The following is a 24,055-nucleotide window of genomic DNA, read 5'->3' on the forward strand; positions in this document are numbered from 1 at the left end:
AACACAAGAAGATGAGATGTGTTGCGGGTGTATGTATTGTTCTTGCTAGCTTTAGCTTCCAGGTTTTAAGTGGCCGTCTCCACATTGTTTAGTTTAAGAAGTGAGTTGGGGATGATTGGACACATTATTTTTTCCAAACAAATGTTCCTTTTCCTCACAATGACAACATTTCACTCCCATTTAAGTCAATTATCCTGATATTCTGCGTTTGACAGCAAAAAATATTTTATTGGCCAATTGTACGGAAATCATATGCCTTACTTTTTTTGTTGAGTTCAGTGTTTATTGATAAGACGTACAAGCGCTGTGTCAAATAAAAATGTCGCAACCATGGTGAGATCCAAAACTTCTACAAAACCCAAAACCAGTGAAGTTGGCACGTTGTGTAATGCGTGACTAAAAACAGAATACAATGATTTGCAAATCCTTTTCAACTTATGTTCAATTGCATCAGTCCATCTTGGATGAGCTCGGGCCCAGCGAAGCTGGCGGCGTTTCAGGGTGTTGTTGATAAATGACTTTGGCTTTGCATAGTAGAGTTTTAACTTGCACTTACAGATGTAGCGACGAACTGTAGTTACTGACGATGGTTTTCTGAAGTGTTCCTGAGTCCATGTGGTGATATCCTTTACACACTGATGTCGCATTATGATGCAGTACCACCTGTGGGATCGAAGGTCACAGGCATTCAGCCTTGCTGCTTACGTGCAGTATTTCTCCAGATTATCTGAACCTTTTGATGATATTACGGACCATAGATGGTGAAATCCCTAAATTCCTTGCAATAGCTCGTTGAGGAATGTTCTTAAACAATTTGCTCAGGCGTTTGTTGACAAAGTGGTGACCCTCGCCCCCATCCTTGTTTGTGAATGGCTGTGCATTTCATGGAAGCTGTTTTTATACCCAATCATGGCACCCACCTGTTCCCAATTAGCCTGTTCACCTGTGGGATGTTCCAAATAAGTGTTTGATGAGCATTCCTCAACTTTCTCAGTCTTGTTTGCCACTTGTGCCAGCTTTTTTGAAACATGTTGCAGGCATCAAATTCCAAATGAGCTAATGTTTTCAAAAAATAACAAAGTTTTCCACTTCGAACGTTAAGTATCTTGTCTTTGCAGTCCATCCAATTGAATATAAGTTGAAAAGGATTTGCAAATCATTGTATTTTGTTTTTATTTACCATTTACACAACGTGCCAACTTCACTGGTTTAAGGTTTTGTCATTTCACTGTTACAAGCTCAGGAATTTGCAAGAACATTACCCGCATTTTTCGATTACAACATTTTCATAGTTGTGGGACGCCAGAATCAAAATCAAAATTTGATTAATTGACCAGCCTCGCATATTAGTATGTCCCTCAATCTGTTATGTCCCAAATTGCCCACTGTTAAAGAAGACTGCAAAACAAAGTGCTCAGAGGCATCCAAAACTGCATGCGAGCTCACACATAAATGCATGAACATTATGAGTTGATGCTTTTGCATTGTTTAACACAAGTTGTAACAACTTTTATAAGTCAGAAAAGAGGAAAATCATCATACAAAAAACAAGAAGACAACAAATAAGGTTACTTTTTGTGGTACGTAGTGTGTGCAGACCATGTGTGAAGAATTCAGGGCATATTTGGACTTTTTCCACACTGCGAGTGCCTTTTTATCAGTGGAATCCGTCCAATCCGCATGGAAAATGGCTTATAGGCTTTTTTTTTAAATATATATATATGATCCAGAGCTGAACTGTGGAGTGAAACCACAGCACCAACTTTGGGCTGGCGGACGACTTTCATGGGGGAATTAGGATCAGGATTAATCAGGATTGGATAAAGCGAGATAACAGTTTGGAAAAGTCAACAGTCAGTCTTTTCTTGTCCTATTATGGGAAGTAAAAGTCATGTCGTGCTGCTTGTAACTGCGCCTCATCGGGAAGTATTCAGAGAAAATGCACTATTAGGCTCACGGCTATATCACCATTCCTGTCAGGTAATACACAATAACTATAAAACACTGTAGCACTTAAATGAGAGGGTGCAGAATAGGAACATTATCTGTGATATGAGGTAGGAATATGGCCCACAACATCGTTAGGAAAATGTTTACTCATAAACCAAGAAGGATCATTTGGTCTGACAGGAATTCAATCAGACTTGCGTGTTCTTTTATTTATTTTTTTAAACCCTGAGGTTACATTAAATCATTTTGTATGGAGTTCCTTTGTAAATGTTACTGTTGGACTATTAAAGAGTTATTAGAAGTGAGTAGTGACGTCTTCTAGAGTTTTCCATGCACTTATGTCGCCCCCTGTTGGCCAAAGGAAAGCTGGCAGGTTTCACATGAACTCCCAATAAAGACGCTGTGTCCACTTTCTTCTTTGTCTTTATTTCTTATCAGTATTTTTCCATTTTTTAAATGAAATATACCAAGAGACTCTATTATAATTTGGACTTGTTGCACTGTTTATTAATGACAAAATACCACACAACAGGTAACAGTTAATAACCTATGAATTTAAGATATTCAACTAAGGTGTTTTGGGGGCCACAAAGCTAAGTAGTGAGGGGCTGGACTTTTCCCTTCACTATTAGTCTTATTTTGTATATTCCTTGAGAAAAACGTCCTTTTACTAGAGTACTCTGTTGTTTTTAAGGAAAACTAGTCAAAGATCATCTCTATGACAGCACTCTAGTATGTTTAAGAATCTGCTGCAAAACAAAAGTTTTTTTTTAACTGAATTGAGGAAAAAAAGAGAGGACCTAAAACGGAACCCTGAGGAACACCGCTAGTATATCAAAAGAAAATACATGACTACTGGCTGTATCTGAAGTAAACAAGCTAGAGCAACACCTTAGTTACATAAATGACATTATGAAAAAAATGTGTACCTGCCAAAACGGAGAGGACTTAACGGGGTGCCTTGAGAAACGCCTCAGTTATGTAAATTACAAGTTTAGTTCAAATGTCAAGGCTAGGATGTCCCTGTGTGTTTACAGTGGTCCAAGTTCCTCTAGACCAGTGATTTTCAACCACCGCGGCACACGAGATTATCTAATTTCACCTATTTGGGTTAAAAACATTTTTTGCAAACCAGTAATTAGAGCTCGGCAGAGTAACCGTGTAATATTCTTCCATATCAGTAGGTGGCAGCCTGTAGCTAATTGCTTTGTAGATGTCGGAAACAGCGGGAGGCAGGTGCAGGTAAAAAGGTGTCTAATGCTTAAACCAAAAATAAACAAAAGGTGAGTGCCGCTAAGAAAAGGCATTGAAGCTTAGGGAAGGCTATGCAGAACTACACTAAAACTGAACTGGAAACAAAGTACACAAAAACAGAATACTGGACGACAGCAAAGACTTACTGTGGAGCAAAGACGGCGTCCACAATGTACATCCGAACATGACATGACAATCAACAATATCCCCACAAAGAAAGATAAAAAACAACTGAAATATTCTTGATTGCTAAAACAAAGTAGATGCGGGGAAAATCGCTCAAAGGGAGACATGAAACTGCTACAGGAAAATACCAAAAAAAAGAGAAAAAGCCACCAAAATAAGAGCGCAAGACAAGAACTAAAGCACTACACACAGGAAAACAGCAAAAAAAACTCCAAATAAGTCAGGGGGTGATGTGACAGGTGGTGACAGTACACCTGCTTTGAGACAAGAGCTATATTGATGCAATTCTTGGTTATGGTTTGAATTCATATCCAACAATTGCGACAACGACTTTTTATTGTCTACCGAGTTTCATTTTTTAATGATTTCTGCTGGTGGTGTGCCTCCGAATTTTTCCAACGCAAAAAATGTGCCTTGGCTCAGAAAAGGTTGAAAAACACTGCTCTAGACAACAGGAGCACTCAAATCTTTTTAGGAGTTTGCTGCAAAAATCTTTGTCTCCCAAGTTTTAAACTGAATTCTGGGGCCGGAATGGCGTCATTTTGGGGCCGGAGTTGGCCCCCGGGCCGCCAGTTGAATAGACACAGATATTATTACACAATTGCCTATGCTAGTGATTCTCAAACTGTAGTACGTGTACCACTAGTGGTACGCGGGCTCCATCAAGTGGTACGCCAGAGATTTGATTCATTTTTTTAATTTATCTATATTCAAAAACAGTATTACTGTTCAAACTGTGTAATGTTACAGTGGCCAACAATATTACATATACTTGTTAAATAAAACCTCTGCCTCGTTTTTAATGAATACTTAGGCCTACTACACTACTGTATTTTAATCTTGGTCATTATGGTGGTACTTTGAGAACCACTGGCCTGTGCATTAAATTTTTTTTTACGTAGACTGTAAAAAAGATGTATATATATATATATTATATAATGCGGTTTTTACAGCATATTACTGTAAATGGAAAATCAGTACCACTGTTTTTTAATGGTAAACAACTAACACTTTTACTGAAAAATGTACAGTGTTTTTATAGCATATTATTGTAAATGGAAAACTATACAGATTGTTTTTTGTTTTAGAGTCAAATTCTGGTCACTGACCTCACAGTTTTTTACCATAAAATATATTGATGTAATTTTTACGTTGTATTACTCTAAATGTAAAAACAGTAAAAACAGGGTTTGTGCGGAGAAAAAAAATGGCAGCTCATTCGCCAGAATTTTGCAGAAAAATCCATGTTTATCTTTACAGTGTACAATTTGATGGACAACTTATTGTGAAATCACAAGTCAAGCATATATTTAAGTGTTTCTTTTTATTTTAACAAAAAATGGTTGGAATGTATGATTTGTTGCCTTTTTTTAGAAAATATTAAAGTTAAAAAAATATGCAATTAGATGGAATGAACAAATACATTTAGTGAGAAAAGATCAAGTAATTTATTGAATAATATTATTTCCAGGCTCTGTGGACCAGATCTGGCCCCCGGGCCTTGAGTTTGACACATATGCCAAGTGGCGTATATGTCGTGTGGTGCGTTCAGGGCTTCTAACCTGTGTGGGTCAGTCAAGTAGTCTGACCAGCTCCTTGTCCATGTCCGCCTCTGAGGTCTCCTCTTTGGACACTTTGTCTTTAGGTGGTTTGGGCCTGAAGGCCGCCGACAGCAGCTCCTTCTGGATCCTCTGTTCCCTTTGCCTTCGTAACAGAGCCAGGGTCTCCTTCCTCTGGGCGGCCATGGACATGTACTTCTGCCGCTCTTCCAGCCGCCGTTGCACCGCGTCCGGGTTCGGCGGCTCCGGGATGTAGGGCTCCGAGTGGACGTTTCGCCCCGGCCGGGACACCGGTAACCTCTGCGGGATGTCCGCCGACACCAGGCGGGACTCCAGCGGGGGCACCATGCACAATGAGCTCCACAGTTTCCGAGCGTGCGACACGTCCTCCGGGGAAGAACCGCTGAACACGGTCAGGACGTCGATGGGAGGCTCGTGGTTCACAGAAGGCTCCGGGGTGGCCATTACAACTTTTTGGACCTTTTAAAACTTCGGCAAATACACTTTTCACACGAAGACGAAGCAAACGTAAGGCAGGTGTTTGAAATGGTTACCATAGGAACCGCACTGAACGCGGAAGTAATCGAGCCCGCCCATGAGCCTTTCAAAATAAATTAGCTTCCGAGTCACCAGTTTTGATTGATTGAAGTATTTATTTCAAACCTGCACAATACAACAACACACTTTTTTTTTTTTTTACATTTTGGCAGAGACATTTATGCATGGCTTGAAAAGGGGTTGGATGAAGCAATTGCTTATAATATCCCAACCCCTCTCACTCACTCCCTATTTAACATAAACAATATAATACAAGAACAATACTATACAAACAAAAACAAGAAAAACTCCTATACACTAACAATACAGTAGTACCACTGTTACTATGGGACAAGACAAGACGAGACAAAACACACACACACACACACACACACACACACACACACACACACACACACACACACACACACAGGCCCAAACACTCTCTGACCATACACTTCTCTCCCATCGCTCTGTGCTGAAGGCATCACTCTCTTTCCTCCTCGTACTTCTTCAGTACTTCTTTTTTAAACAGTCTTTTAAATGTAATCATGTTAGAACAGGTTTTTAACTCTTCCCCTAAGTTGTTCCACAGACTGACTCCACGCACTGAAATGCACATTGATTTTAAAGTTGTTCTAAATTTAGGCAAATGTAATTTTTTGTTTCCTCTTAGACTGTAACTATGGTGAGCATCTCTATCCTGGAATAGGTTTTGTATATTGGATGGTAGAGAGTTTTGGGATGCCCTAAACATCATTTGAGCAGTTTTAAAGTTGATTACATCGTACAGTTTAAGTTGCTTTAACTCCATGAATAGTGGATTCGAACGATGTAAGTAGTGAACATTGGACACAATCCTAATGGCCTTTTTCTGCAGAGTGACTAAAGGCTGTAGATGAGATTTATAACAATTTCCCCAGACTTCAACACAATAGTTTAAATATGACATAATAAATGAATGATACAATAAAAGCAGAGCATTGGTGTTCAATAAATGACATGATCTCCTCATCATTCCAACACATTTAGCAACTTTTGTCCTTAGGTAATTTATATGAGGCTTCCATGATATATTTTCATCTATTACCACTCCTAAAAATGAATTTTGTTGGACATATTCTATTGGTGTATCATCAATAACAATCCTGATGGGTATTTCACTTTTGCGATTGCTAAAGAGCATGATTTTGGTCTTCTTTAAATTCAGAGACAATTTGTTGGTATTAAACCAAGTTTTTAACTTGATCATCTCCTCAGTTACAGAGGCCAGAAGTTGCTTCAGGTCGTCACCTGCACATGTAATGGTTGTGTCGTCGGCGGAAGTCGATAAAAAAGTGAGTTTCCAGCATTGATTGATTGATTGATTGATTGATTGAAACTTTTATTAGTAGATTGCCCAGTACAGTACATATTCCGTAAAATTGACCACTAAATGGCAACACCCGAATAAGTTTTTCAACTTGTTTAAGTCGGGGTCACGTTAATCAATTCATGCACTTTATACTCTTCTTCATACGCCAATGGCTAATGAATTCTACCAATCTATTTGCCACGTGTACCCTAAAACAGTGTTTTTCAACCACTGTGTCACGGCACACTAGTGTGCCTTAGAGATACAGTCTGGTGTGCCGTGGGAGATTATCTAATTTCACCTATTTGGGTTAAAAATATTTTTTGCAAACCAGTAATTATAATCCGCAAATGTGCCGTTGTTGAGTGTCTGTGCTGTCTAGAGCTCGGCAGAGTAACCGTGTAATACGCTTCCATATCAGTAGGTGGCTAATTGCTTTGAAGATGTCGAGAACGACGACGATTGTTTGCAGGTAAAAAGGTATCTAACGCTTAAACCAAAAATAAACAAAAGTCGAGTGCCGCTAAGAAAAGGCATTGAAGCTTAGGGATGGCTATGCAAAACAAAGCTAAAACTGAACTGGCTGCAAAGTAAACAAAAATAGAATGCTGGACGACAGCAAAGACTTACAGCGTGTGGAACAGACGGCGTCCACAAAGTACATCCGTACATGCCATGACAATCAACACCAAAATAGGAGCGCAAGACAAGAACTAAAACACTACACAGGAAAACACCAAAAAACTCAAAATAGGTCATGGCGTGATGTGACAGGTCTTGACAGTACAGCTACTTTGAGACAAAAGCTATAGTGATGCATGGGTACTTAGAAAAGCGCTATATAAATCCCAGGTATTATTATTATTATTATTATGGTTGGTTATGGTTTAAATTCATATCCAACAATTGCAAGAACAACTTTTTACTGTCAATATTGGCTGCTGGGTTAAATTTTTTAATGTTTTCTGCTGGTGGTGTGCCTCTGGATTTTTTAAATGGAAAAAAATGTGTCAGGTTCAAACACTGATGACATCTATTAAACAGACAAAGAAGCAAGGAATCAAACAGAGACCGAATTAAATTTGGCTTAATTGAGGAGAAACGTCTGGGCTGTACTCTTGGACAGTCTCTCACCATGCTCTGACGAAAGATTGTACGCCTCCTCTTTTATTTGGACTTTCCCTGATTACATGGCAACAGCTGTTTCTAAAGGAAGGGGGTCGTAAACAGCCGTTGCCTTTGGTAACAAAACAGTTCAAAGAAAAGGTGCCTGGAGGGAAGTCAGGTCCTGCTTCCTCTCCTTCTTTGTAGATCTCGGGTCAAGACAAAATCTTCCTGTGGATTACAATACATCAAAGAAACTGACACCTTCATGTCGCTTCCCATACTACACAGTGGAGTTTTACAAGCCTGTTGATTGGTAAGATCAAAGACAGCTTTTGTCTGCTCGCCGAGAACTCATTGAAACAAAAGTTTTGTGATAACTTAGATACAATTATTCTGACAGTGTGCCTCAGAAAAGGTTAAAAAACACTGCCCTAAAATGTGGAATCTTTTAAACAAAGATGTTGGGCAAAAATAGTATAGAAGCTCTGGACAGAGCACTGGCAGGGTTCGTACGGGTGCTTGAAAACCTTGAAAATGCTTGGATTTTAATGTTGTGTTTTCAAGGTTTGAAAAATGCTTGAATTTTGGGTGAGGTGCTTGTAAATGCTTGGAAATGTTCCTCATATTTCTCGGCAGTCTGACTCAATAGGCTAATTATAAAATGGGAAAAAAAACAACACCGTTTCCTTAAAAATGAAAGCTACACGCTTGATCTGTTGGCTTTGCACGAGCCCTTACATTAGGTTGTTGTCATGCCAGAGCCGTGTATACGGCTCTGTGTCGCCCCCAAGAGGACAGGACAGTGGTGCACCGGTCCATCATGCCGGGAGGTTGTCGTTTTAATGAACATGATGTATGCATGAATTATGATACAAACAAACAAGTAAACAATAATAATTAATGTAATTTATTGTAAGAAATGATGTATACATGAATTATGATACAAACAAACAAGTAAACAATAATTAATGTTAATTCTTGTAAGGTATGATGTATACATGAATGATGATGATACAAACAAACAAGTAAACAACGTTTGCAAACACCAATGACATTGAGTAGTCTCCAGAAACACTGCTTCATTTTCTATGCCCCATTCAGTTAATGATAACTGCTGGTTCAATGTGAGACTTAGGTTTTAGCAGATGTTCCGTATTTTTCCTACAGACAGCATTTGGTGACCTCAAACAACAAGGCTATGGATTGATTCACACTGGTTTTCGCCTTTGGAAGGGTACTGTAAAAACTGGAAAATGTATCTTGAAAGTCCTTAAAAAGTGCTTGAATTTGGCCATGGAAAAGGTGTACGAAGCCTGACTGGGATGTGATGGCCTTTTAAAAACAATTTTGGATTCATATCAGAAGTCTTGTTTTTAGAATGCTTACAGAAATATTAGAAACTGTTTCTCCCACACATACAGTACTATAAAGCATGAAGTGATGACTGGTGTCCAAACCTAGGAAATATCCCACTCTTCTTGATAATTTGAGGCCGATAACTTTATTAAATAACGACTATTAACTTCTAACCCACATCTTTGCAAACAGATTAAAATCAGACAAACCCATATTGTTTTTTAAAGGGCAGATCTATTCACAATTTATTTGACTTATTTTGGACTTAATAGACTATGATTCACTAATTGAAAATGAAGGTTTTGTACTTTTTTAAACACAAATTTATGTTTCAAGCTTTGGACTTGTTTGGATTCAGTAATAACTTTATTAGTGTGATCAAATGATCAAACAAGGATTTCCAGTCTCACCTCTATTGTTTATTATGGCAACAGAAATGCTTGCTATTTTAATTAAAATGCTGACTTTGGTAAAGAAAATATCCAACCATCTTCTTGAATAATCTCAATCAAATCCCCCAAATACTCAAAATCATTGATCATTTCTCAAAGGCTTCAGGTCTAAAACTAAACGTTAACGAATGTGAGATTTTGTGCCACATCCACTGATTTTAATATTCCTGTAAAATCCGCTGTGAAGTATTTGGGCATCTGTGGAACTAAAATAAAATTAGGAGTGATTTAGAAAACATGAATATTCGGAATAAACTGAAGAAATGTAAAAGTCATTTAAATCAGTGGTCATGGAGAAATTAATCTATTCTCGGAAGAATACTTCTCACCAAAATGGAAATTATTTCTGAGCTTATATATCCCACATATACAAACCCCAAAACCAGTGAAGTTGGCATGTTGTGTAAATTGTAAATAAAAACAGAATATAATGATTTGCAAATCCTGGTAAAATTTGTTATTTTTTGCAAATATTAGCTCATTTGGAATTTGATGCCTGCAACATGTTTAAAAAAAAAAAGCCGGTACAAGTGGCAAAAAAGTGTGAGAAAAGTTAAGGAATGCTCATCAAACACTTATTTGGAACATCCCACAGGTGAACAGGTTAATTGGGAACAGGTGGGTGCCATGATTGGGTAGAAAAGCAGCTTCCATGAAATGCTCAGTCATTCACAAACAAGGATGGGGCGAGGGTCACCACTTTGTGAACAAATGCGTGAGCAAATTGTCCAACAGTTTAAGAACAACCTTTCTTAACCAGCTATTGCAAGGAATTTAGGGATTTCACCATCTACGGTCCGTAATATCATCAAAAGGTTCAGATAATCTGAAAAAATCACTGCACGTAAGCGATGATATTACAGACCTTCGATCTCTCAGGCGGTACTGCATCAAAAAGCGACATCAGCGTGTAAAGGATATCACCACATGGGCTCAGGAACACTTCAGAAAACCACTGTCAGTAACTATAGTTGGTCGCTACATCTGTAAGTGCAAGTTAAAACTCTACTGTGCAAAGTGAAAGCCATTTATCAACAACACCCAAAAACGCTCTGCTGGCCCCGAACTCATCTAAGATGGACTGATGCAAAGTGAAAAAGTGTTCTGTGGTCTGACGAGTCCAAATTTCAAATTTCTTTTGGAAACTGTGGACGTCGTGTCCTCCGGAGCAAAGAGGAAAAGAACCATCCAGATTGTTATAGGCGCAAAGTTCAAAAGCCAGCATCTGTGATGGTATGGGGGTGTATTAGTGCCCAAGACATGGGTAACTTACACATCTGTGAAGGCACCATTAATGCTGAAAGGTACATACAGGTTTTGGAGCAACATATGTTGCCATTCAAGCAACATCTTTTTCACGGACGCCCCTGCTTATTTCAGCAAGAAACTACCAAGCCACGTGTTACAACAGCGTGGCTTCATAGTAAAAGAGTGCGGGTACTAGACTGGCCCGCCTATAGTCCAGACCTGTCTCCCATCGAAAATGTGTGGCGCAATATGAAGCCTAAAATACTACAACAGAGACCCCCGGACTGTTGAACAACTTAAGCTGTACATCAAGCAAGAATGGGAAAGAATTCCACCTGAAAAGCTTCAAAAATTGGTCTCCTCAGTTCCCAAACGTTTACTGAGTGTTGTTAAAAGGAAAGGCCATGTAGTGGTAAAAATGTCTCTGTGCCAACTTTTTTTGCAATGTGTTGCTTAAATTAAATACAATTCTAAGTTAATGATTTTTTGCAAAAAAAAAAATTACGTTTCTCAGTTCAAACATTAAATATCTTGTCTTTGCAGTCTATTCAATTGAAGATAAGTTTAAAAAGATTTGCAAATCATTGTATTCTGTTTTTATTTGCGAATTACACAACGTGCCCACTTCACTGGTTTTGGGTTTTGTACGTAAGAAGTACCTAAACCTGCAATCCAATCTACGAACTAAATCAACTTCAAGTTCATATGGAAGCAAAAAAACACATTATATTAGACAATGTAATCCAATAAAACAATTTGTAGATGGAGGATGAATTTTTGTTTGTTGTTCTTTGTTCTTTGTCTTGTTTTCTGACTTGTGTTGTGTGTATTTTCCTTATGTGCCCTTCTGGTTTTGTTCTTGTGTGTTGTAGGCCTGTTCGGTGGTATTGCGTTCTTTATTGGGAGTGATGCAATGTTTGTTATGTGTGTTCTGCTTTGTTCAATAAAATGTTGTTGTTGTTCTTTTTTAAAGGTGAACTAATCGGTCTAAAAAACAAATACCCAATTGGTAAATCATAATTATGAGATTAAAAAGTCATATGTAGGGACAAAAAAAAATAAAATTATGAGAGAAGAAAGTCGAAATTGTAAGATAAGAAAGTCGTAACTCCAATATAAAAAGTAATAATTATGAGATAAAGAAAGTCACAATTTTTATTTGAGATCAAATTAATAAGAGTAAAAAAAAAAATGTTATCTCTTAATTATTAAATAACAATTACGACTTTTTATATCATAATCTTATAATGATGAATGTTTATCTCTTTTATAAGAAAGTCGTAATATTCAATTGAGATAAAAGTCGCGATTAGGAGATAAAAGTCATAATCATGACAAAAAAATAAAAACATTTTATCTCTTCTCAAGAAAGTCTTAATTGTTATTTGAGATAAAAAGTCATACTTATGAGATAAAAAAGTCATATTTTTATATCATAATAACGAGATAAAAAGTCATAAATATTTGAAAAATGACTTTTTAAAAATTTTGACTTTTATCTTATAATTTACTGCGATGAGGTGGCGACTTGTCCAGAGTGTACCCCGCCAACCGCCCGAATGCAGCTGAGATATGCTCCAGCGACTCCAAAAGGGACAAGCGGTAGAAAATGGATGGATGGATGGATCTTATAATTCAAACTTTTTCTAATTGACTTTTTATACGTAAGTTGGACTTTATGTCTCATAATTATGACTTTTATTTCGTATTTTAAATTTTTTATCTCATAATAATGACTCTTTATCAAGACTTTTTAATCTCATAATTTTGACTTTCTTATCACATCATTTTGACTTTCTTATCTCATAACTTTGGCATTTTTATCTCATAATTATGATTTTTTTTACCTCATAATTTAGATTTTTTTTTTTTTTTACTTTTTATCTCATAATTTAGATTTTTTTTTTCTCATAATTTCTACTTTTATCTCATGATAATGACTCACCATTGGGGTGGGTTTTTTTTGTTTGTCTTTTTTGTAGAGTAAATGGGCTTCCATAAATGAGAAATATATATATATATATATATATATATATATATATATATATATATATATATATATATATATATATATATATATATATATATATATATATATATATATATATATATATATATATATATATATATATTTAATTATAAAGCGACACCAATAATATAAAACGAATAATTCAGAAAATAACAAGTATATTCTGCTTTGATCCATTCAAAATCATGGACAGCATTATGTTACATTTACAATAATGTCAAGTCAGAAAGAATTAGAAATAAATACTATAATAGTCAGAGAGTCAACAACTGACACACTGTATGTAAAGGCTAGGATTGTCAAATGTAAGGATGTAACAAAGTGAACATTTCAGATCTTATTGTTATATTGATATTGTTTGTTTTATATACTTGCAGGCTCTATGCCATCACTCTTTTTTTTTAAATGTAAAATAGTTGTTGTTTATGATCAAATATATATAAGCACAGTATTGTTTGTTTTGATGTACTCAGAGATTATAGAACACTCCCAGCAGGCACAAGACATTGAAACAACTTTGAGAACTTGTTGAATTAGATCCTGACGTTGAACAACTCAAAGCTAACGTTAAAACAACATGTTTTGCGAAGTCTAATCAATATTGGGTTCTGACGTTGATTTGACCATTGAATTTTGGTCATTTCCCACCCAATATTCTACAACACAAAAATAACGTTGAAACAACATGCTTTTTGACGACATTTAATCAATGTTGGGTTCTGACGTTGATTTGACCATTGAATTTTGGTCATTTCCCAACCAATATTCTACAACACAAATACAACGTTGAAACAACGTGCTTTTTGATAACGTTTAATCAATGTTGGGTTCTGATGTTGATTTGACCTGAATGTTGGTAATTTCCCAACTAATACTCTACAACACAAATACAACATTGAAACAACATGCTTTTTGACGACGTTTTTTTCAATGTCAGGTTGTGACGTTGATTTGACCGTTGAATTTTAGTCATTTCCCAACCAAAAACGTGGATCCCACGTTGGACATCAACGTTGTCTCAATTTACAAATGCAACTATTTTGCAACGTTTGTTTCAAAGTCAGTTTTAAAGGACATGTACGTATAATCAACATTGTATCAATGTCTTGTGCCTGCTGGACTGCAGTTTTTAGCAGCTCATACTGATATTTAATTATGTTGTCAACCATGGATCTTAAAGGCCTACTGAAACCCACTACTACCAACCACGCAGTCTGATAGTTTATATATCAATGATGAAATCTTAACATTGCAACACATGCCAATACGGCTGGGTTAGCTTACTAAAGTGCAATTTTAAATTTCGCGCGAAATATCCTGCTGAAAACGTCTCGGTATGATGACGCCGGCACGTGACGTCACGGATTGTAGAGGACATTTTGGGACAGCATGGTGGCCAGCTATTAAGTCGTCTGTTTTCATCGCAAAATTCCACAGTATTCTGGACATCTGTGTTGGTGAATCTTTTGCAATTTGTTCAATGAACAATGGAGACAGCAAAGAAGAAAGCTGTAGGTGGGAAGCGGTGTATTGTGGGCGGCTGCAGCAACACAAACACAGCCGGTGTTTCATTGTTTACATTCCCGAAAGATGACAGTCAAGCTTTACCATTGGCCTGTGGAGAACTGGGACAACTGAGACTCTTACCAGGAGGACTTTGAGTTAGATGCGCAGACGCGGTACCGTGAGTACGCATGCAGCTGCGGCTTCCAAACATTTGATCGCTTGCCCGTACGTGCGTGCCGCTATGTGCATGTCACGTATGTAACTTTGGGGACTTTGAGGAAATATATGTGCTGTATGAACTTTGGGGAGGTGAGCGGTACTTTGGGCTGTGGGATTGAGTGTGTTGTGCAGGTGTTTGAGTTGTATTGGCGGGTTATATGGACGGGAGGGGGGAGGTGTTTGTTATGCGGGATTAATTTGTGGCATATTAAATATAAGCCTGGTTGTGTTGTGGCTAATAGAATATATATATGTCTTGTGTTTATTTACTGTTTTAGTCATTCCCAGCTGAATATCAGGTCCCACCCGCCTCTCACAGCATCTTCCCTATCTGAATCGCTCCCACTGCCCTCTAGTCCTTCACTCTCACTTTCCTCATCCACAAATCTTTCATCCTCGCTCAAATTAATGGGGAAATCGTCGCTTTCTCGGTCTGAATCGCTCTCGCTGCTGGTGGCCATGATTGTAAACAATGTGCAGATGTGAGAAGCTCCACAACCTGTGACGTCACGCTACTCGTCTGCTATTTCCGGTACAGGCAAGGCTTTTTTATCAGCGACCAAAAGTTGCGAACTTTATCGTCGATGTTCTCTACTAGATCCTTTCCAGCAAAAATATGGCAATATCGCAAAATGATCAAGTATGACACATAGAATGGACCTGCTATACCCGTTTAAATATGAAAATCGCATTTCAGTAGGCCTTTAAGTACTTGACACTTTTTAAAAGATTTAAAAGTACATGGGTTCAGGGTTTTTAAAAACAATCTTTATCGCAGCAGGAATCGTGGAAGTTCATAGGTATCGGTATGGACTGCTGACCTTCTGGTATCGTGACGACCCAAGTTAAGGCCTTTAGTTTGAAAATGTCGTTGTTACACTTGCCCTCTTGCTGCCATTGGCTGGAAGGACTTGCTGCCGAATTTGGACCAAATGGGCGGGTCTAGTGTCCTGTCCTGGCCCAGGTGTCATAGTCAGACATCCTCCTCATCCTCTTCAGTGGCTCGACCCGCTGTGAGATCAGCATCTCTTTGGGCTTCATCCTTCTTCCTGCACTGACGAGACACAGCCAGCAACGTGAGTGTGATTATAATCAAACTTTTAAAGCTTCACATTATTTGGGGGGGGAAATCTGACTTTTGTTCAGTTTCAAGATGAAGTTAGTCACTTTGATTTTTCTAACCAGTGCTAAAAGATATAGGCAGGTGTATTTCCTTATAATGAAACTTTGACTATTCCTCAGAATGTCACTATAATTAATTAGAGATTCAAGACTGTAATTTGTAAGGCCTGTTGCTCTGCAGGTCACGCCACGGTGCCCTCAGCGACATGTCCCCAGTTTGGTGTAAACACCAAGCTTGGCTGGACACTGAGGCCGCACCTTATAGGGTCGTCCAAGACGGCCGCGAGCTAGCCGTACGTGACGCCGCTCTGTGGGCCAGCGTACTGCCCGGAGCAAAGGGTTAGCCAAAAATGGGCATTCTAGGATGGCAGCTCAGTGTGGTTGTCGGGACTCTTTTTGGGATTGTTTTGATGATTTATCTTTTGAACGGGAGGTCGAAGCGGACGGTGCGTCCGCGTGGCCTCCGTGCAGGCTCAGTGGCGGGGAGGATACGTGAGTAAGTATGTGGAGAGGTGGCGGGACGCGTGTTGATGCTGATGAAAACCAAACATTGGATTCAGTTTGTACAAAGATTTTCAAAAATTAAGTATAGATACTACTACATTTTTCATCAGGGGTGACCAAAGTGCGGCCAGGGGGCCATTTGCGGCTCGCAGCTGATTTTTAAACGGCCTGCGGCACATTCTAAAAATACCATAAAAGAAGAAAAAAAACATAAAAATTGGAATAAATGGGCAAACAGATTAAATGTAAAGAGTAAAAGCTGCAATGTCGACTGTGATAACACAAAGCTGCCATGGATGGCTGCCATTGCTCAAAAAATAATAATGAATCAAAATGAATGTTGTTATGAATTATTGACCCATTCTGGGCTCCAAGTACTTCAGTGCTAATAGTCCATTTTGAGATATTTTTTTTGGGGAAAATATTGTTTATTTTGTGTTTGCCATATAAAAAACTAAAGTTTTCTTTGACAAAAAGGGCATAAAACAGAATAATTTCAAAAATCATAAAAAATAAAAAGTAAAACTTAGAATCAACGGATAGATCTGATTATGAGCTCGAGATTTAGGTGTTAAAAGTTTATTTTTTAATTGTTCATATGACTGTTTTTTAACACTTTTATGAGTGGGACCCTTTTGGATCCCCAAGCATTTTAGTGGGATTGTTTTTTAATTGTCATTGCTCAAAAAATAATAATGAATCAAAATTAATGTTATGAATTATTGACCTATTCTGGGCTCCAAGTACTTCAGTGCAAATAGTCCATTTTGAGATGTTTTTTGGGGGAAAATATTGTTTATTTTGTATGTTTGCCATATAAAAAAGTTTTCTTTGAGAAAAAGGGCATAAAATAAAATAATTTTAAAAAACATTAAAAAATAAAAATAAAACTTATAATCGACAGATGGATCTGATTATGAGCTAGAGATTTGCGTGTTAAAACTTTTTTAGTTTTTTTTTTTAATTGAACATATGACTTATTTTTAACACTTTTATGAGTGGGACCCTTTTGGATCCCCAATCGTTTTAGTGGGATTTTGTTTTTTACTGTCATTGCTCAAAAAATAATAATGAATTAAAACCAATGTTGCTATGAATTATTGACCCAATTAAGGCTTCAATTACTTTACAACTAATATTTCACTTTGAACATTTGAGAGGGGGGGGGGGGGGGGAATATTGCATATTTTGTGTGTTTGCCATGATAAAAACAGGGGTTTTTTTTAAGAGAAGGGAATAAAAAAAAGTGTTTAAATATATCAAATTATAAGCAACAGATACATCTGAAGTTAATCGAGAGACTTCAATGTTGAAAATAAGAATACAAATGTATCACTTAATTTTAACACTTTTATGAGTCAGGCCCTTTTGGATCCCCAATAATTTTTGTGGGATTTTTAATTTAAAAAACTGTCAAAAAATAATAATGAATTAAAATCAATGGGATTATGAATTATTGACCTATTCAAGGCTCCAATTACTTCACATCAAATAGACTATTTTGAGATAGTTTGGAAATATTGAATAGTTTGTGTGTTTGCCATATGAAAAACAAAAGTTTTCTTTGACAAAAAGTGCATAAAAAATTAAACAATACAAACATATAAATGAAAATAATTATGAAACGTATAATCGACGGATAGATCTAAAGTTCAACTACAGATTTAGGTGTTGAAAGTTTTAAAAAAAGAATTATTGACCTTTTCACTCCAATCAATTTGAAATATTTTGGGGGGTAAATGTTGCTTATTTTGTGCTTTTGCCATAAAAAAAATATTTTCTTTGACAAAAATGGCATAAAACAAACAAACAAAAAAAACATTAGAAAAATAATAAAAACTTATAATCGACAAATAGATCTGATGTCGATCCAGAGATTTAATTGTTGAATATTAAACATAATAATAAAGTATGATCTATTTTTAACACTTTTATGAGTAGCCCCTTTTGGATCCCCAAAAATTATAGTGAGATTTTTAATTAAAAAAAACTGTCACTGTTTCAAAGAACAATAATGAATTAAAAGCAACGTTGTTATGAATTATTGACCTATTTAAGGCTCCTGTTACTTCATAGCAAATGTTCAGCTTTGACATTTTTTGGGGGTAAATATTGCATATTTTGTGTTTTTGCTCCCCAAAAAACCTAGGGTGTCTTTGACAAAAAGTGCATAAAACATAACTTTATATTGACTGATAGACCTGAACCTGACCTAGAGATTTAAGCGTTCAATAATGAATAAATAAATAAATAAGAAATATATTTAAAAAAGAAAAAAATGTGACTTATTTTTAAAAACAATATGACATTTTATGAAAATCGAGGGGAACCCTGAAGGTTAAAAAAATCTATGTATTGTATTGGTTTTAAAATGAAAAAATGTCAAAATGGCCCCCGCATGTTTTTAATTTTTCAAGTTTAGTCTAAAAATCTTTCTACATTGCCATTCTTGATTGTGTTCTTGCTTCAATTGCTGTTCTGTCAACAGGCCTGAGGTCACCCCGACACTTTTCCACCCACCAGAATCCCACCCGACGTCCGGCGACCATCTTGACGTCAGCGCGTCCAACCTTAGCGAGGAGCTCCACGACGACCCGGACATCTCCAACATGGCGGACCCCGCGCCGGAAGACAGCAAGTTCCTGTTCCTGCAGAACGACTTCCGCAACAGCGGCGTGGCGCAGGCGGACTGGGCGGCCAAGAAAATGGTGTGGGTGCCGTCAGAGAGGGAGGGCTTCGAGGCAGCCAGCATCAAGGAGGAGAAGGGCGATGAGGTAACGGTGATATTTTTAGACGCACCTGCACAGGTGGAATAATGAAGTCCTGCTGGTGCGCAGGTCCTGGTGGAGCTGTCCAACGGCCGTAAGGCCACAGTGAACAAGGAGGACATCCAGAAGATGAATCCACCCAAGTTCAGCAAGGTGGAGGACATGGCTGCCCTCACCTTCCTGAACGAGGCCTCTGTCCTCCAAAACCTACGCGAGAGATACTTCTCCAGCCTCATCTACGTGAGCATCTTTTCCATTGAAATACTTTCATAATCAAAGAATCAGTCAGTGTTCCTGAGGGATTCAGTTTTTCCTCTCAATCCTTCAAAGTCCGATAAGGCACCAAGAGTCCAATCAAAACCTGATATTGTGCCATGAATATCAAACGCGGTTAAGTCTGGGGTGGCCTTACCTTTTCCACAGAAAAATTAAAACATGCTGGGGCCATTTTTTCCTTTTCATAATTACAACATACAGTACAGGCCAAAAGTTTGGACACACCTTCTCATTTCAATGTGTTTTCTTTATTTTCATGACTATTTAATTTTCATGACTATTGTCACCAGGGCCGGCCCGTGGCATAGGCCGTATAGGCAAATGCTAAGGGCGCCGTCCATCAGGGGGCGCCACGCCAGTGCCACAAATGTTGGGAGAAAAAAAAAAAAAAAAAAAAAAAAGTTGGTACTATTATTTCTAAATACAAAAAATAATCCCACGTTAATTAAAATGCAAAGTAAAGCCTATTTAATAGAAATATTATTTGTTACAACATTACGCCCCCCCCCCCCCCCCTCCTCCTCCCCCGCACGGTGCGCCCCCTACCTTCCCGTATCGTGACTCTTTTTGGACGTCACCACATCAAAAAATCAACACAAGATGCCAAAACTGTCAGGTGCCCAGGGAAGAAAAAAGAGAAAAGAAGAGGAGGAGAAACGAGAAAAGACAGAGGTAGCAGGTAGGTAACGTTAGCCTACATGAAATTATTTGTCTGTTACAGAATGTGATAGTAACCTGGCTTTTTAGCATTAAGCTAATGTTACATGATTCGGCAATTGCTAATCAATAAATAGCTAGTTCTGTTTTAACGTCGGTGTTAGAGCCATTTACTGTTTCTGTCCGTCAAATGTATGACGTCATTAAAGGGGTTGGCTCAAGGCCATGTGCCAGTCTACTTAGGGAGGGGCTGGGATCTTGCTCAGGTGTTGCTGAGTGGAGGCGCAACAGTTTTTGACTGTGCCAGGCTATGATTTGTTTGTTCCCGTTTATTTTCCGTTTTTGTTACCAAGTGAGTTTGATTTACGTGACTGTATATTAATAAATATGTGTGTTAAACATGGACACAATTCTGGACATCAATTATTAGCCAGCTGCACACGTCTAAACTAGCTTCAGTTATATTCGGCAACCAGTAGCAGTAATAGTATAGGACTTTACCGCTACACTTAGTCAAAAACTGCCTCATCGGAACGCGAGTTGTTTATTAGGAAGCAACACGCTACGAGGCTCGTTTTGGAAGAGGAACGCACGGGCCGCTGTCAGCGTTTGTTTGGTGATCGGCGGCGGAGGAAACTGATCGGCGAAGCGGCGGAGACCTTCTGCAATCAAGCTCTGCATCGGCAGCTACGAGTCCCACTGGAGAGCTACAGGGTCGCTCATTGGGGACAGCAGCCAGCAGCAGCAGCAGCAGATCATCCCACCGAGCCAAGCAGCGCGCGTGCGTGCAGTGCGTGGAGGAGGACGCGGAGCAGCGTTGAGCCCGTCCTACACTTGTGTGGTATGTTTTAGCGGCGCGCCGACATAAACAAAAGCAAAACGGCCATTATTAAAATGTGTGCACACAAATATTGAAAAAATCCAATGCATTGGTGACTATTTGACTTGACTTGCGCGCGGGTTGAAAAACTTTGACTTTTCCAAATGGAGGAGGGAGCACAAATGTGCGCTGACGAACATAAACAGCCACAGGAGGACAATGTGGCTGAACGTGACAATGTTGGGCAAGGGGTTGAAGGGAAAAAACGTGTGGTAAAAATGACACCCAAAGCTCTAGGTCACAAAATTGAAAGTTTGCAGGGGGAAATAAAATCAAAGTTGCAAAGACTATCAACGCTGAAAGAGGGGGTCATTGCCCTGTTAAATGACGAAACACGTTCACATGAGCTAAGGGAGGAATTTAGCAGGTTTATGGGTTTTTATCATGAAACCAGAAAAGTGCACAAAACTTTGTTGTCTCTGTTACCAGATGATGAGTGTACTAAACATGAGATATGGTACAAAGCAAAAATGTTGAATTTTGATGGTTTTATTGACAAGGTTGACAGGTTGATGTATTCTCAAAATGATGATGATGACAATGATGATGATGATGAAGTTATAAATGATGGTTCTGCTGTTGATGGTGTTGAAAATGAAAGTGTACAACCCCACGACAGCATTTCAAATGTGCAATCCAATGTCTTATCAAAGCTCAATAATTCCGTATCCTCAAACAAAAGCAAAAGGTCTTCCACTTCTTCTGCTCGCATAATAGCAGAGGCAGATAAGGCAGCACTTATTGCCCGTGCTATTGCTCTAAAAGACATTCATGCATTGGAGGCGCAGGCAGCAGCTCTAAAGAGGAGACAAGATGGGCAGGCAGCAGCTCTAAAGAGGGAACAGGAGGAACAAGCAGAGGCCATAAGGAGGAAAAAGGAGCAAATGGAGTTGGATGCTCAAATAGCATCCCACAATGCTAAATTGTCTGTCCTCCAGGAAGCCAGTGTTTCTGGCAGGAGCAAAAAGTCTGATGGAATGGAGTCCTATTATAGACAAGAGACAAAACTGAGAAAAGTGCCTGCACAGCCTGTACAACAACTTCATCAGTCTGTTAAAGCTGCTCCTTCAGAGCTTCACACAGCCAAGAATGCCCCAAACAAGGTTCATTCACACCCTCAACCAAACAAACCACTTCGCTCATCAACTTTGGATCCTGTGGAAAACCAATCAAGGCAACATTTACCTCAAGCAGCTCAATCATTTCAAGGCAATAACACAATACCAGGTGAATTCCACACTATATTACAAAGGCAAAATGAAATGATGGCACTCCTGGTTCAAGCACAAACCTCCCAATTACTTCCACACAGACACATTCCGGTTTTTGAAGGTGACCCATTGCAGTTTCAGGCTTTCATAAAAGCATTTGAGCATTGTGTAGAGGCAAAAACCAATGATTGTGGTGACTGCTTATATTATCTGGAGCAGTTTACCAAAGGACAGCCGAGAGATTTGGTGCGCAGTTGCCTCTATATGCCTACAGAGAGAGGCTATGCTACAGCAAAACGCCTACTAAGGGAACACTTCGGAAATCCTTCAAAAATAACAGCAGCCTACCTGGACAAAATCATGGTTTGGCCAAACATCAAATCTGAGGATGTAAAAAATCTCCAAGCTTTTGCACTCTACTTGCGAGAATGCTCCAATGCGATGGAAGAGCTGCAATACTTGGACGAGCTCAATATTCCAGCTAGCATGAAGATGCTCATACAAAAGCTTCCGTATAAATTAAGGGACCAGTGGAGAGGGAAAGCAGCTGACATTGTTGACACACAAAAGCGACGTGCTTGTTTCATAGACATTGTGAAATTTATTGAACAGCAGGTCAGAATTGCTTCAGATCCTGTCTTTGGTGACATTCAGGACATTCCTCAAAATAAAACAATAACCAAACCCAAGCCTATGCATCAAAGAAAATCACAGTTCAGAAGAAGCAGTTTCGAAACTCAGGTGGCAGTTGCCACTGAACCTAAATCGGATCCACACCTGGATAAGTTTGTTAACAGAGGCATCTACTTCTCCAAGACAAACTCTATTTCCTGTCTGTATTGTAAAAGAGAACATGCATTGGAGCACTGTCCAATGCTGGGAAAGAAGGCACACAGGGAAAAGCTTGACTTTTTAAAAGAAAAAGGCCTGTGTTTTGGTTGCCTGTGCACAGGGCACCTGAGCAAGAGTTGCGACAGGCGCATCACTTGCTCTTACTGCAACAAGACACATCCCGAAGTGTTACATATTCACAGGAGGCATCTGGAAAGTGGAGGAAATAGCCATCTGCCAAAAATAGAAGCAAAGATTTGCACTACATCTTCAACTTGTGGCCATACAGGGGCTGGCAACTATGGAATTTTACCTATCCTGCCCGTTCAAGTGAAGTGCTCAAAGGGCAGCAAGATAGTCCAGACATACGCTTTCCTAGATCCAGGAAGCACAGGGACCTTCTGTTCTGAACAGCTACTGAACAGGCTGAATACAGAAGGCCGAAGAACAAAAATCCAATTGCGCACCATGGGTAATAGTAAGGCGACCCCTAGCAGTGTTGTAAATGGCCTGAAAATCTCAAATCTTGCTGGCAGTAAGTTTTTTGAGCTTCCTGATGTGTTCACTCAAAGGCAGATGCCTGTGGGTACTAACCATCTGATCAGTGAAGCAGAGCTAGATAAGTGGCCTTACCTCAAAGGCATCAAAATCCCTCGACTAACTGCCAACGTGGATCTGTTAATTGGTACCAACGCCTCCAAGTTAATGGAACCATGGGAGGTGATTAACAGCCACGGAGACGGACCCTATGCTGTCAGAACCCTACTGGGGTGGGTAATTAATGGGCCAATACAAGGCAACAACCAGCATAATGGGAACCCCAGAGTTACTGTTAACCACACCATCGTTAACAGGTTGGAGGAACCGCTTATCAACCAGAGCATTGGCGGAACACGATCAGCCCAAAAGTCCTATGAGTGGACTCAAAGCTTCCGCATTGAAAAAGAGGAGCAAGAAAAGCTTTGCAGTGGGAGAAAAAACTTGCTTTGGAAAAGGAGAGGCAGGAGAGAACATGGTTTGGCCAAAAAGCAGGAAGAGCGAGAGCAAGC

At 38.8% G+C, this 24,055-nt stretch overlaps 2 protein-coding genes across 8 annotated transcripts in view; one reads left to right on the plus strand and one right to left on the minus strand.

Annotated features, from left to right (window-relative positions):
* The window catches only part of hoatz (HOATZ cilia and flagella associated protein), a 144,528-nt gene extending 139,021 nt beyond the window's left edge, over positions 1-5,507 (minus strand). For all 6 annotated transcript variants that reach the window (XR_009817483.1, XR_009817484.1, XM_061981434.1 and 3 more), the window contains exon 1: positions 4,953-5,507. Coding sequence is in view for 4 of the 6 variants with exons in the window: in XM_061981434.1 (XP_061837418.1) it covers positions 4,962-5,414 (453 nt within the window). In the remaining 2 variants the exon portion in view is untranslated. The remainder of the gene's footprint in view (positions 1-4,952) is intronic.
* A 10,243-nt stretch (positions 5,508-15,750) lies between these two features.
* Positions 15,751-24,055, plus strand: part of LOC133620166 (uncharacterized) — a 43,911-nt gene continuing 35,606 nt past the window's right edge. For both annotated transcript variants that reach the window (XM_061981435.1, XM_061981436.1), the window contains exons 1-3: positions 15,751-15,833; positions 18,872-19,157; positions 19,221-19,391. In XM_061981435.1, the coding sequence (XP_061837419.1) occupies positions 18,993-19,157; positions 19,221-19,391 (336 nt within the window). In that variant the 5' untranslated portion in view covers positions 15,751-15,833; positions 18,872-18,992. The remainder of the gene's footprint in view (positions 15,834-18,871; positions 19,158-19,220; positions 19,392-24,055) is intronic.

Source organism: Nerophis lumbriciformis, linkage group LG24 (assembly GCF_033978685.3).
Source record: "Nerophis lumbriciformis linkage group LG24, RoL_Nlum_v2.1, whole genome shotgun sequence".
Taxonomy (NCBI): domain Eukaryota; kingdom Metazoa; phylum Chordata; class Actinopteri; order Syngnathiformes; family Syngnathidae; genus Nerophis; species Nerophis lumbriciformis.